At 36.2% G+C, this 13,535-nt stretch overlaps 1 protein-coding gene across 2 annotated transcripts in view; it reads right to left on the bottom strand.

The window, feature by feature from the left end:
- Positions 1 to 735: 735 nt before the first annotated feature.
- Positions 736 to 13,535, bottom strand: part of IPO7 (importin 7) — a 47,841-nt gene continuing 35,041 nt past the window's right edge. The window contains exons 16-25 of one of the 2 annotated variants that reach the window (XM_067749946.1): positions 12,822 to 12,950; positions 10,952 to 11,018; positions 10,743 to 10,868; positions 10,211 to 10,308; positions 8,965 to 9,060; positions 8,050 to 8,270; positions 7,748 to 7,953; positions 6,304 to 6,510; positions 4,815 to 4,931; positions 736 to 1,038 (exon numbers count right to left, since the gene is read on the bottom strand). In XM_067749946.1, coding sequence (XP_067606047.1) covers positions 995 to 1,038; positions 4,815 to 4,931; positions 6,304 to 6,510; positions 7,748 to 7,953; positions 8,050 to 8,270; positions 8,965 to 9,060; positions 10,211 to 10,308; positions 10,743 to 10,868; positions 10,952 to 11,018; positions 12,822 to 12,950 — 1,311 coding nt within the window. In that variant the 3' untranslated portion in view covers positions 736 to 994. Of the gene's footprint in view, positions 1,039 to 2,638; positions 3,769 to 4,814; positions 4,932 to 6,303; positions 6,511 to 7,747; positions 7,954 to 8,049; positions 8,271 to 8,964; positions 9,061 to 10,210; positions 10,309 to 10,742; positions 10,869 to 10,951; positions 11,019 to 12,821; positions 12,951 to 13,535 lie in introns of those variants that run through there. The other variant, XM_067749945.1, reaches the window with a different exon arrangement.

Here is a 13,535-nt window from a genome sequence, read left to right on the forward strand (position 1 = left end):
TTTATTATTTTCTTATTTTTTTTTTTGCGGTATGCGGGCCTCTCACTGTTGTGGCCTCTCCCGTTGCAGAGCACAGGCTCCGGACGCGCAGGCCCAGCGGCCATGGCCCACGGGCCCAGCCGCTCCGAGGCATGTGGGATCCTCCCGGACCGGGGCACGAACCCGTGTCCCCTGCGTCGGCAGGCGGACTCTCAACCACTGCGCCACCAGGGAAGCCCTCATCTGTGCTTTTAAAAAACCTCGAAGGGGAATTACGTCTCAAAAAGTTACTTAAAATATATTCCTCTCGGGCTTTCCTGGTGGAGCAAGGGTTGAGAGTCCGCCTGCTGACGTAGGGGACACGGGTTCGTGCCCCGGTCCGGGAGGATCCCACATGCCTCGGAGCGGCTGGGCCCGTGGGCCATGGCCGCTGAGACTGCGCGTCCGGAGCCTGTGCTCCGCAACGGGAGAGGCCACAACAGTGAGAGGCCCGCGTACCGAAAGAAGAAAAAAAAAAAAAAAAAAAAAAAAATATATATATATATATATATTCCTCTCATAGTAATAAAATTCTGGATTTCCAGCTGGATGTCTAGTTTCCCTTTGTAAAAACCACATGCACCGAAGTGTGAAGTGCTATTATTGCAAGGGTGGCCAACCTCATCAAGGGTAAAACCTAGAATTCAGGAGGGATACTGATAAATATTCACAGATAATCTTCACCAAAATTTAAAATTATATAGAACAGAACTGACATTTTTATAACCAATATGCTTTAATGTAATTTTAGGTCATTCATTTTACAGACACTTATGGAATGCCTACTATGCTTAAATCATTGTGCTAGATCTTCCCAAAGACACGGTTTATATTAATACAATTCCTAATGACTTTTTCTTCATGCTTGCTTCAGGGACTACATCTGGGACTGAATAGCAGCACATAGCCATAGGGCTGCGGTATGGCCACCCCTGCTCTACACTCTGGTCTCTTCTAGAGGTGAACACAGCAGCCACTATCTTGGTAAGGTGTGTAGATTAGTAATCACCATTCTGTTACCTGCAGAGAAATAGATTAACATCCTTTATTTAATACTGATAAACGAATAGCTTTTATAAAAATGGATGGCTTAAGTTTACAAAAAAGTGAAGATTTTATGCTAATGTCAGCCATTAAAAAAGACAAAATACTGAAACCCAAAGTCAGAATTAACTTGTATAAATTAAAAAATAAGTTATAGGTTAGTGAAACTGTGGGAAAGGCTGTATGTTAAATAAATAAATAAAATCTACATGCAACTAATTACAAGTTTATAAATACTACTCTCGAAAAGTTATCTAAAAGTCCTATAACCTTATTTAAAAACACTGACACATATCAAGATCCATAATCTGTAAGAAACTCTAATTTGATGTTATATTTAAGGAAATACTGAAAATAATCGAGGTATATATTTGATGTATTAGAAACTACCATCTGAACAATATTTAATATTAAATATAGTTTAATTTTAAGGTCTTTCATTTCAAAAATCCATAAACGTAGATTAGTTTGGACTGTATGACAGAGGAGACAATAAAACGTGTTCTCAAATACATGCCAATACATTTTCTTGAAACAAAACCTCAGCAAACGAGAATTTCCATACTGTGCATGGGAATAACTAAAACCTTTATTAGATATGGTTTCCAATAACAATGTGAAAATTGGAATTATCAATTCAAAGAGCAGTGAAGTTTGAAATTTAAAAAAGTAGACTAGATATTAGGTAGGGGATAAAAGGTAAAGGAAGACGAAAATGTTTAATACTATTCAGTATCTCCCCTCTGTACACAATGTTGCATATATACAACTACTCCACTTTAATTTTACTGATTTTATATAATAGTGAAATCCCCTGAAGCAACCTAGGGTTTACAGATGGTGTCCAACTTGGGGGGAAACAAATTAGGAACACACTTGATTAACAGTTTTCACCCACACATTTTAGACAGACATTTTTTTTTTCTTTTTTTGCCAAGATTTTCATAGTAAATTCATAAATATAGGAAATACTTTCACTCCTTCAGTGTTAAAATAGAAAACCAAACAGTGCCAACAGTAGTGGCTTAATTACTGGCATACAAGAAAAACACAACACCAATGGGTTTTCTTCATTATGCATTTTAAATAATGTGTGCATGTTTCATTTTTACAGTTATAAATTTTCTGGTCTGTTTTGACAACAGCACTTAATAGTCTTGAATCCACTGAGATGTTGCTTTCAATTTGAAATATTGTGTGTATAATGTATATAAAAAATAAACCAATGTATGACTCTTCTGACAGATGTTTAATATCAATAAAAGCTTATTTTTGAACATGCAGTTAGAAGAGAGGGAAGCAAGCCAACCTCTCTACATTGTCTTGTTGCTGGCCTGTTTCTGCAGTGGTATCAATAGTGGTTTTTGGAGGGAACCCTGTGCCTTCAGCCTATCTAAGACCAGATACCACCATCAACAAGAGGGGGAGAGGAGACGGGAAAAGGGAGGTGGGCAGGTGTTAAATGTCAATTTTAAAAGTGTACATTTTGTGTTCTTTCTAGGTATAGCATAAAAACAGATCAATGAGGAAAAAATTTATAATTAGGAAAAAACTGCAATCAAATGAAGACATAAAAGCCGAATTAAGTTCTTTTAATAGACTGCATATATAGATGTTTAGCCATACTCTTTTATCAACTCTTTAAGAGTAGAACTTTATATCCAATTTACATGCTTCAAATATCATCTTTCCTATTTGTTACAGTAAGGTCTTGTATCCAAATATCCACTTGTACACTGAGAGCTTTAAGAAAAAACAGGACACAGAGGGAGTTGCCATTTTTAGCAGCAATGAAATATCACTAACCCCTTTTAACATACCGAATTCAAGTCACTATCAGAGGTGAGTGCACCACAAAGTCACCAGGTACAAAATTGCTAATTCATTTTTAAATTAATAACTTGAAATTACCCCTGCCCCCCACCCCATTACATCCCATCTTTTTATAAACAGCAAACATTTTGCTATTTTATACATAGGCTAGCAGGCTTGTTTCAATATGAAAGTGCTAATTCATTTACAGATTTTTTTTAATCAGTTATGTAGTGCTACAATAAATGTCCAATAATCTACATAGGAACAATCTTTGATGATGAAAATGATGAAGATTGAATAAGGCTATCGATTACCTTATCTTATTTACATATAAAGAATAGATACCCAATGGTGAGGAAGAGACAGAAATCGGACAAATACTCATAGGTGTAAAAATTACATCTACCTCTGAGCTTATACTGTAAATGAGACATTTTAAATAGTCCTGTAGCCCATGCCTATTTTTTCCTCGGAAAAAGAAAAGCTGCCTTCATGACATCCCCTCTTGTTGCAGATTTCCACAGTGTCACTTGAACTTTCAGTCAGAATCTTACTTTCTTCAAAAAATAAAGAAAATACTCCCTGCCCCCCAGGTTACCTCCCTCCCCCGCCAAAATTCCTCTGGATTCATTTTCAGTGCCAAGTTGCATGATCAGGTCCCACCTCCTGGGTTTTTTTTTTTGTCCATCTATTCATCAATTAGTTTAGAGTGGATAACATGAACCAGTTCTGGAACCGCTACTAGGAGGAACACAAGCTCTTCACTACAATCACACTGCAGGAAAGTGGTAACTCAATTCATCCCTGGTGCCGGGCCTCCAAAATTGAAAGAACTTGGCACAACTGGAGCACTGAATTTGTATCCTCCATGCTTCTCAATCATTTTGGATTCTAGAAAAACAAATATGTGAATGTTTAATAGAGCATTCGATCACCTTACTGCTTTGGAGAAAAGAAGGAATTGACAGACATTAACAATAGCTTAACCACCAGTACTAGCCAGGAAGTTCCAAACTTTGGCCTCTGTTCTCCCTCCAAATGTATAGAAGAAAGAGTATATTATGTAGAGAAGACCAACTCTCTTGTATGCTATAGACTTCTTAGCCAACTTTCACTTTGCATTGTTTAAAAAGAAAAATCTTTACTCTATTTTGAGTCAAATACTAAATCAGAAGGATCCAATCTCCAAAGGTAATTACAGCTAATGAATCTAATGCAGGCAAATTCAAATTAAATACTTTAGAAAGCTGTGCCTTTTTTATAAGGAGGACCCTCTTTGAATATAAAACTAGTCTGACGCAGTATTAAGACCTCTAGAAAACTACTAGGCTGTGTAATATCTGAAACATCCTGTATTGAAAGGCATACTGAAATGTTTAACGATGAAAAGAAATGATATGTCTTTAATATAGTTTTTAAAAATTGCAGTTTTCAAAAAAAAATTGCAGTTTTCATAACTTTAAAATTCACAATTTTAATGGAATTTTCTACTATCAAACCAGCCCCATGAGATTTAGCGACCTTATCAAAGCTACTGCACACTGAAAGTAGTCTTCAACTATACTTAAAATCAGTAAATTATGGCCAAAACCAAAATTCCTTTTTTCATTTCTACAGATTGGAATGAATTTCTTATCACCTCCAACAACTGTAGCTTTTATGTAATTTTAAATCACTTAATTTAAATTTTAAAGCTGTATCAAAGTCATTAATTGCATTAAAGAGGGGTTGAGGTTGCGACTTCCCTGGTGGTCCAGTGGCTAAGACTCTGCGCTCCCAATGCAGGGGGCTCAGGTTCGATCCCTGGTCAGGGAACTAGATCCCAAGAGTTTGCATGCTGCAACTAAAGATTCCGATGCCGCAACTAAGACCTGGTGCAGCCAAATTAAAAAATAAATATTAAAAAAAAAAAGAGGGGTTGAGGTCAATTAACATACCATGGGCTGCTCTTCTTTGATCAGCTAGAGTTGCTATATCCTGTAACTGTTTTCTTTGTTCTTCATTAAGACCATGAGTCAGAGCCTGATACCACACGGGATTACGATTTTGTATAGCTATCAAAAAGAAAACAAGGGAAAAAAGGGCAATAAGAGAGTCCTGGTAGTTCTTTTCTGTTCTATTCCCTCTACTCCACCTCCAATACTGAAATTCTGATCTAGTTTATATTCTCTCAATAATAATCTAAGGTATTTTAAATTACTTGTGAAAAAAAGATACAGGGGGAAAAAAAATTCTGTTTTAGCATTATGCCTCAAAAATCTAATCATAGTCATAATTCTTATCGCTAGTAAATAAGGATTTAGAGCCTAATCCAATTGTTATATAAGTAACAAACTAGGGAAACTAGAAATAAAGTTAACCCAAACCCCTTAAAAGATTAAGAGTTAAAGCAACTTATTTTTTTCTGCATTGCTTATTCTGCATTGCTTATTCAAAAAAACACTTTCTTAGATATATGTACTGTCTTTCCACAGAAAGGTGCTCTGCAGTATTTAGTTAAAAATGTTCTCTATAACATGATTTTCTACTTCTACTTTATTGCATTTACTGTGGATGAGCCTTCTATAATAAACCATCCTTTAGGGATTAACATGTGTTTAAGTATACAAAATACAAAGTCATGGACAAAAGCCAGTCAGTAAGTTCTTGGCACTTCAATCAATCCTTACAGTCTGCCATGTAGCTCAGAAACAATTCCTTGTGTTTCTGTAAGCTTGCATCACAATTGCTTTGTCATGGGCTTGGAAGATTAATGCTTTGGTTATCAGAGAATTTATTCTACATCAACGTTCATAATGCATAGGAATGATAAAATAGCACAGTAGTTAACTCTGGAGGGAAAGGATGTTCAAATATAGTGCCAATTCTAATTTCTTAAGTTGGGTTAAAGAACACAGATGTAAAAAACAAAAACTGGCACCTAGTATTCCGTAGCCACACACTGTGAAACAGGAGAAAAGAACAGAGATTCCAAGACCATAAATGTTATATAAATGGTCAAATTCTCAGACAGGTAAGCATGGGTTTAGCCAGGGGGAAAAAAAAGATACACAAATACATAAACATAAGAAACAGACATAACAGTAGATATTTCTGGGGAAAGCTGGGAGGTTAGAAATTAGAAGTAGGAAAAACAAACTCGTTGTATAAACTTTTTGAACTATACAATTTTCCTATGACGTGCATATTTCAAAATGACAATCTAAATAAAAGCAAAATAATAGGATGAGGAAAATACACTGAATCTCTAAGGCAACAGTAGAAGTAACTTTGGTTACTCTGCCTAACAATCCTAAATCACATTTTAGTTTGGGTTTGATATACCCAAAACCCCTTCTTTAAGGGGCAGACGTAAATAAGAACAAATTGATTCAGGAAAATGGATCATACGGAGCTATCTGAATTACATATGACAAGTTAACTTACTTTGAAATATAGCTTTAAATATCTGATACTCATCAACAGGGTTATCTTCATCATCAATGATCGTGGAATAGCCTTCCAGGGCAGTTTCTTCAGCGTCATCTTCTTCCCAGTCTTCATCATCTCCATCTTCGCCTGCTTGCTTAGCCAGGATCTCCAAATATTCTTGTCCATCTTCATCAATATCATCTTCATCACTCCCCAGTTCCTCTGCCAAGTCATAAAAAGGTTATGTTAACACTTGTTAACACTGGAATATTCTGTTACTCACTGTAACTCAGTGACAGTGATCATTGTTGGTGAATTACAAATCACAACTGAATAAATTCAAGGAAGAGTTCCAGGAATTGGTGTTTAAATACATATTCAGCAATAAACAGAAAAATACATATTCAGCAATAAACAGAAAAAAAATTCTCATAGAAATCTAAGAAAACTAACCACAACTGTTAGTACTAGAAGTCTGAAAAAGGACTGCATAATATGAGAACCAGCACTTGGTGTGCTGAGACTTATGGTATATACCAAATCAAATACCAACAGTACAGTAGAATAGTTTATTATATCCACAGAATACCTTTTATGAGATTTTTTTTTTTAAAGCCTAGCTGGCTAAGATAGTAAATGATAAAAGACAAAAATGGCAAGTGTTATATTTTGAAACCTTTACAATAATTTCTTTTAAACAACATCCTATCAGTTTATATTCTTGTAGTCTATACTGTCTTACAGGTGAAATGTATTAGCCAACATCTAATTAACTTAATTTTACAGTGTAGATATAGCTAGATTTTAGCACTAATAGACAGATGTTTACCAACACTAAAAACCTGCCAACAGGGCTTCCCTGGTGGTGCAGGGGTTGAGAATCCGCCTGCCAGTGCAGGGGATACGGGTTCGATCTCTGGTCCAGGAAGATCCCACATGTTGTGGAGCAACTAATCCCATGTGCCACAACTACTGAGCCTGTGCGCTCTAGAGCCCGTGAGCCACAACTACTGAGCCTGCGCACCTAGAGCCCGTGCTCTGCAGCAAAAGAAGCCACTGCAATGAGAAGCCTGTGCATTGCAACAAAGAGTAGCCCCCACTCGTCGCAACTAGAGAAAGCCCACGTGCAGCAACAAAGATGCAACACAGCCAAAAATAAATAAATTATATATATCTCTCTCTATATATATACACACATATATATATATATATATAAAAGCACACACACAAAAAACCTGCCAACACTGGAACTATATACGCCTAGAACTGCTTTACGTAATGGTGATACAGCTGAAAGTTCCTGCCTTCATGGACCTTACACTCTAGTTCTATGAATGAATGAACATGAAAGCATTTGGCTATGATCCCACATTTCTTTAGGAGAAGGGCTAAAAGAACAAGTCCAGTGATATTTCTAACTGGGTAATAAGACTGGCTTTCTCCATTGCAAATCCCTTACCCGTTTCATCATCATCTTCAGCTTCATCATCATCATCACTGTCATTCTCGTGTTCTGCATGGCAGGCATATGCTCTTTTTAATCCATTAAATAAAAGAATAAAAGCTGGCAAAATCTGTCCAGAAACCTGATTTAAAACTTGTGGTATTTGTTCCATATCAATAAGAGCACATAGGCCCAGAACACACATCTTTCTGTCGTGAAGCCTAAAAAATAAAATAAAATATTTCCTTATTTTCCTTTAAAAAAGATTTTGCAGAGTTCCTTACAAAGTAAATAAAGATCCAATATATGTCACTTACCCCAAGAAACAATCAACATCATTAAGCCACTGTGTAATAAAATGATTTGTAACTGGTTCAACATTATTAGGGAAGCGAAGATTTTCTAAGGTGTTGAGAAGTAGGTGTGGATTATAATACAAAGCTGCAATGGCAACTTGCAGGCACATTGTTCGAAGTTCACTTGTCTTCACCTCTCTTGTCAGTCTCTCTAAAGCTGCTTCCACAAATAAGGGAATACACTGTAGAGAAAGACAGCGAAACATTCCAAAACTGTAAGTAAAGCAGCCGTTAACTACCCACCCATATTAACTTTCTTGTTGCCTCAACTAACCCCCCTTCCATTAAATGATCCAATTTTTACTGTTGAGCCAATTCAGTGGGAAATCCAATTTTAGAGAAAAATTGGTCCTCATTGAGCTATTAGAGCCCCACCACAATAGCAATATTGGATTCAAAATATCCCTACTGACTAACCTTATTGTGGTAATCATTTTGTAATATAAACATTTATCAACTCATCACACTGTATACCTTAAACTTATACAACGTTATCTTTCAACTATGTCTCAATAAAGATGGATTTTCAAAGTCCTGTTGAAACTGACCATGGAAATTTAATGACTAAATCTATCTTATTGCAAAGTGATAGGGTGGCAAACAATACTCTCACAATATACTTAAAAAAAAATCTTGTCAAAACTTACCTTGCATAACAAGTAGCCATAAAACTTGCCAGTCATATTTCCATACATATTAAATATACAATCATTATTAAATATTGGTTAAATTTTAAATGAACAATTTTAACATGTTATCTAGGTGTCATAATAAACAACATACAAAATATAGAGAACAAATGCCCAAAATGAAAAAGTGAAGGGAAAGATTCCCTCTCTGAATCCTCCAACACGAATCATTAATAGCTTCACTGACCTGGTCAATGCCACGCCCTTTGCACTGCAGAATGATGACCTCTAACAATTTTGCTGCATGACATTCTGCATCTTCTCCTGCAACTCCTGTAAGAACCTGATCAATACAAAATATAAACGGCAAGGAGGCGTCACAAAACCTTGAATCAGTCTATAGCTGCTGAAGTATTTAAGGTATTCTAATTAATATGAGTGACTGCAATAGTCATTGTACAGACTATAGTCTAAAGCACCCGTAGGATTTGGAGTTATTCGTCTGTAATACTGGTCTACATAATCAAAGCACATCCCATGTGCCATTCTGGACCATAGCAAGTTGACAACCACTATGTCTAAAAACATAGTGACAATGGAGAGTGAGATGAGCAGGAAGTAGAGGCAATCTGTTGATGGCAAAGGCTGTTTCCAGACAAGAAATAAAAGCATGGACTTGATGTGCTCATTAGCACTAGAGGAATGTAAGGGTTAAGGATAAGGGTTTTGGAATAGGAAAGTAGATGGTATAGACATCTCTGTTTCCAGAGTATTAACATAAACAATATAATTTGGCAATAAATAATAACATAACTAGATGATTATTTTGTGACTAAGTGTTCAGAAAGGAATGACATCGATGAGGACAAACACATCTAAAAACTTCATAAAGCGAAATCATTTTTTAAATGCCTGGTGTTGGGACTTCCCTGGTGGCAGAGTGGTTAAGAATCCACCTGCCAGTGCAGGGGACACGGGTTCGAGCCCTGGTCCGGGAAGATTCCACATGCCACGGAGCAACTGGCCCCGGGCGCCACAACTACTGAGCCTGCACTCTAGAGCCTGCGAGCCACAATTACTGAAGCCTGTGCGCCTAAAGCCCGTGCTCCACAACAAGAGAAGCCACCGCAATAAGAAGCCCGCGCACTGCGACAAAGAGTAGCCCCAGTTCGCCCCAACTAGAGAAAGCCCACACGCAGCAAAGAAGACCCAATACAGCCATAAATAAATAAATATATTTATTTAAAAAACCCAAAACCCAAACATTTATAACTCCAATTAAATGTCAGAGGGCAGACATAAAACAAATACTTGTCAAAGCCATTACTGAGAGATCTAGAAATCAAAGCCATTTTCAGTTTATAACTCTTAAAGCTCTTATTCTGTCAGACCCATATAATATGTTCACCATAATGTGGTACCACGTCTCTTCACAATTTTGTACTTTTTATAGCACCAGCCTCACATGCTTATATTAACAAAAAGTGACCTACCTTTTTGCACATACTGTATATCATTTCAAGGTACTTGGTATCAGACAGAAGTGTGTCTGTATCAACTGTTACATAATTATGAAGCAGAGGCATCATATCTGTATTAATAAAAAAAGCATCAGTTAAGTATCTTTACTAACATATATGCTGTGTTTCTGAAAAAAATCTCAGAAAAAAAAAAAAAGCAAGTCTGAATGTTCTGTCCCTAAAGTTCACTTTTAATTATTCACTTATAATTAAACATAAACATGAGGCTATTATTAAAGTGCATTCCTTCATATTTAGCAGTTAAAAGATTATACAAAGAAGACTGACAGGGGGCAGAAGGTAAGAATCTGTGTTAAAGAAAAAAATCTCAAGTGATAACTAAATCAAAATGTATAATGGGTCATCTTTGAGCACTAATTGCTACTGATAACTTATCCAAACAACAAAACACTTAGAATATTCAGAAGTTTGTATTCAAGTGATACACTAAAATTGAATACAAATGGGGAGGAATCCTTAGTATTTCTATGATGACTTGACTTACCTGTAAAGTAATCAAAGCCATCTTGCTGAAAAACCTCAAATACCAGAGGTAGTAGCTGCCACATCTGTGGAGACACTTGTTGACATGTCAAACTATGTGCTAAAGAGAAGATCTCCTCGTAGAATTCTAAAAGAGAATACTGAGTCATTAGGACAATGCTTGCTCATATGAAATAGTAGTGTATTCTTAACACAATCAGAGATATATACCTAAGACATGCTGTTGTAAAACAGTTCCAATGACCTGTAAGCAGATTCCTTCAAGCTGCTGGGTTATCTAAAAGAGAAGAAAAAAATCATATGGAATTGTAGCACACTGAATGAATTATTAAATAATGTATAATAATTCAATGCATTTCAGTGTAAAGTCAATATTGTGAACAAATTAATATTTTAAACCTGTTTCGAAATGACTCATATTATGAAATTATGAATCAATATAGGTATGAAATTTAATGAAACACCATTACAATGAGACGAAGAAAGAACATGCATAGTTTACCTATAAAGTAAAGGAAAAAAAAAATTTCCTGGAAAAATGCAGGTAAGTATGAAAATAAAGGAGCCACATCATTCTGCAGAGACTAAAATCTTTTTGTGTGTCAACATAGATTAATTCAGGCCAGATATAATAGAGTGTAATTGAGATGTAAATCAGTAGCTTACTGAAAAATTATTTAAAATAAGGCATTATTCCTACCACTCCCAATAATTTTTAAGCCACCTCCATTTTATATAACAGTGAGCTAGGCCCCCAAGTCATACAAGATAGACAGAAAATACACACTCCCCTTTTGTCAGTATGGTCCTCAATTGGATCCCAAATCCCTGGAAGTCATCAGAATGTTTAAAAAGTGGGGGAGAGGAAATGAGATAAAATTTACTAATCAGGGGCTTCCCTGGTGGCGCAGTGGTTGAGAGTCCGCCTGCCAGTGCAAGGGACACGGGTTCGTGCCCCGGTCCGGGTAGATCCCACATGCCACAGAGCGGCTGGGCCTGTGAGCCATGGCCGCTGAGCCTGCGCATCCAGAGCCTGTGCTCCACAACGGGAGAGGCCACAACAGTGAGAGGCCCGCGTACCACACACACATACACACAAAAATTTACTAATCAGATATAGAAGCAGGATATCCATTTCGAATACATATACTCAATACATCTTCAACTCTTCAAATATAGTAAGCAATTGATTTGTTAACCGTAAGGTAGCTATAGGATTCCTCATGGCTTCTAGCTATCTCCAATTATAATCTACAAAAAAAATCTGAAAGTTTACTGTAACTCTCAGGTTGCAAAAGGCAGTTTGTAGATAATCTGAAAACATGATTTATGGATTTAAATATCTGCATTGTAATTATAAACACCAAATTTAGAACAATGCTTACTTCTAAGGGAAGGAAGTAGGGAAATGAGATTAAGAAGTGGTGCCCTAATGGTTTCAATTACATTATCTGAAAATTTTTCTTACTGGAAGTCTAAGGATATACCACGGAACGTTAAAAATCTAATAAATTTAGGTGGTGGGTAAGGGGTACTGGTTAGTTTTCTATGTTTTTTACTCTTTTCTGTATGTTTTAAATAATTCCACTTTTAATATTCATGATTACAATTCGCTTACCTTTCCAAAAGACAATAGTAAAAGAAGAAAACTAGGAAGATGATGGTGATGGTTGCACAACGTGAATGTACTTAATACCACTGAAATGTACACCTAAAAACGGTTAAGGTGGTATATGTTATATGTATTATACCCTAACTAAAAAAAATTTTATTAATAAGGAAAACCAGGAAGAATATGTTTTCCTAGGAATCACCATAATTTTGGATCTGAAAAGGTAACCCTAAGAGGGAGCCAAAACCCAGAGCCTTGAGGGTAAAGATACGGTGATACAAATACCTCCTTCCTATTCCTTCTAAAATATCTGTAAGGTACCTACACAAGGGTACTAGTTAATAGATAGCAAAATCAAGGTATGTGAGAAGATGACCAGAGAATAGGTAAGTCAGAGCCCTCCAAAAAGCATAGAACAGTTGGCTTGAAATTCCCTAAAACCTTTACAACACTGGATCATTTTCTTACTTCTTTATGATCTTCAACTACACTAAGAAGTGTGTCGATGGTATTCAGGATTCCCATAGCAGTAACTGCTTTGTCATCACTTCCTTCTTCATCTGGCCCAGTCTGGATTACTTGATTAAATGTCATTGCCTACATTCAAGAGAATGTAATTAAGGTTTGCCATTAAAGCAGTATAAACACGTTTTTGTCTAAAACTTTTAATTTTTAAAATGTTCTCACTGGGACAGCACAACCGATCAGCATTTCCAAATCAACTAATATTACTTAAGAGCTTGGGCTCTATAATCAATGGTACTGCTCTGCCACTTACTAGGTCACCTTAAACAGATTACTTGACCTCTTTTTCCTGACATCTCCATAGATACTGTGGGCAAGGCATAGAAAGTGCTTATTATTATGAATATTTTTATTTAAATTACTGGCTAACATTTGACAATGCCCAAATACTAGTCATCAAGGTTTTTGTTGCCATTGAATTCAATCATTTTGAAAAACACTGAGCAACTGAGCAAAGTCATTAGTTATGAGGAATCATAATAATCAGCTTTTTATAATGCAATATACTTTTAATGAACACTACTATATTTATCCAAATGTCTTTACCCACTTCAAAATCAGCTGTTAAAAATATACACAGCAAATACCAAGAGTTAGATTCTTCAAACCTCAGTATTTAGCAAGAATACAAACTGCACCAAGTAAACCATTGTATAG

Source organism: Pseudorca crassidens, chromosome 9 (assembly GCF_039906515.1).
Source record: "Pseudorca crassidens isolate mPseCra1 chromosome 9, mPseCra1.hap1, whole genome shotgun sequence".
Classification (NCBI taxonomy): Eukaryota; Metazoa; Chordata; class Mammalia; order Artiodactyla; family Delphinidae; genus Pseudorca; species Pseudorca crassidens.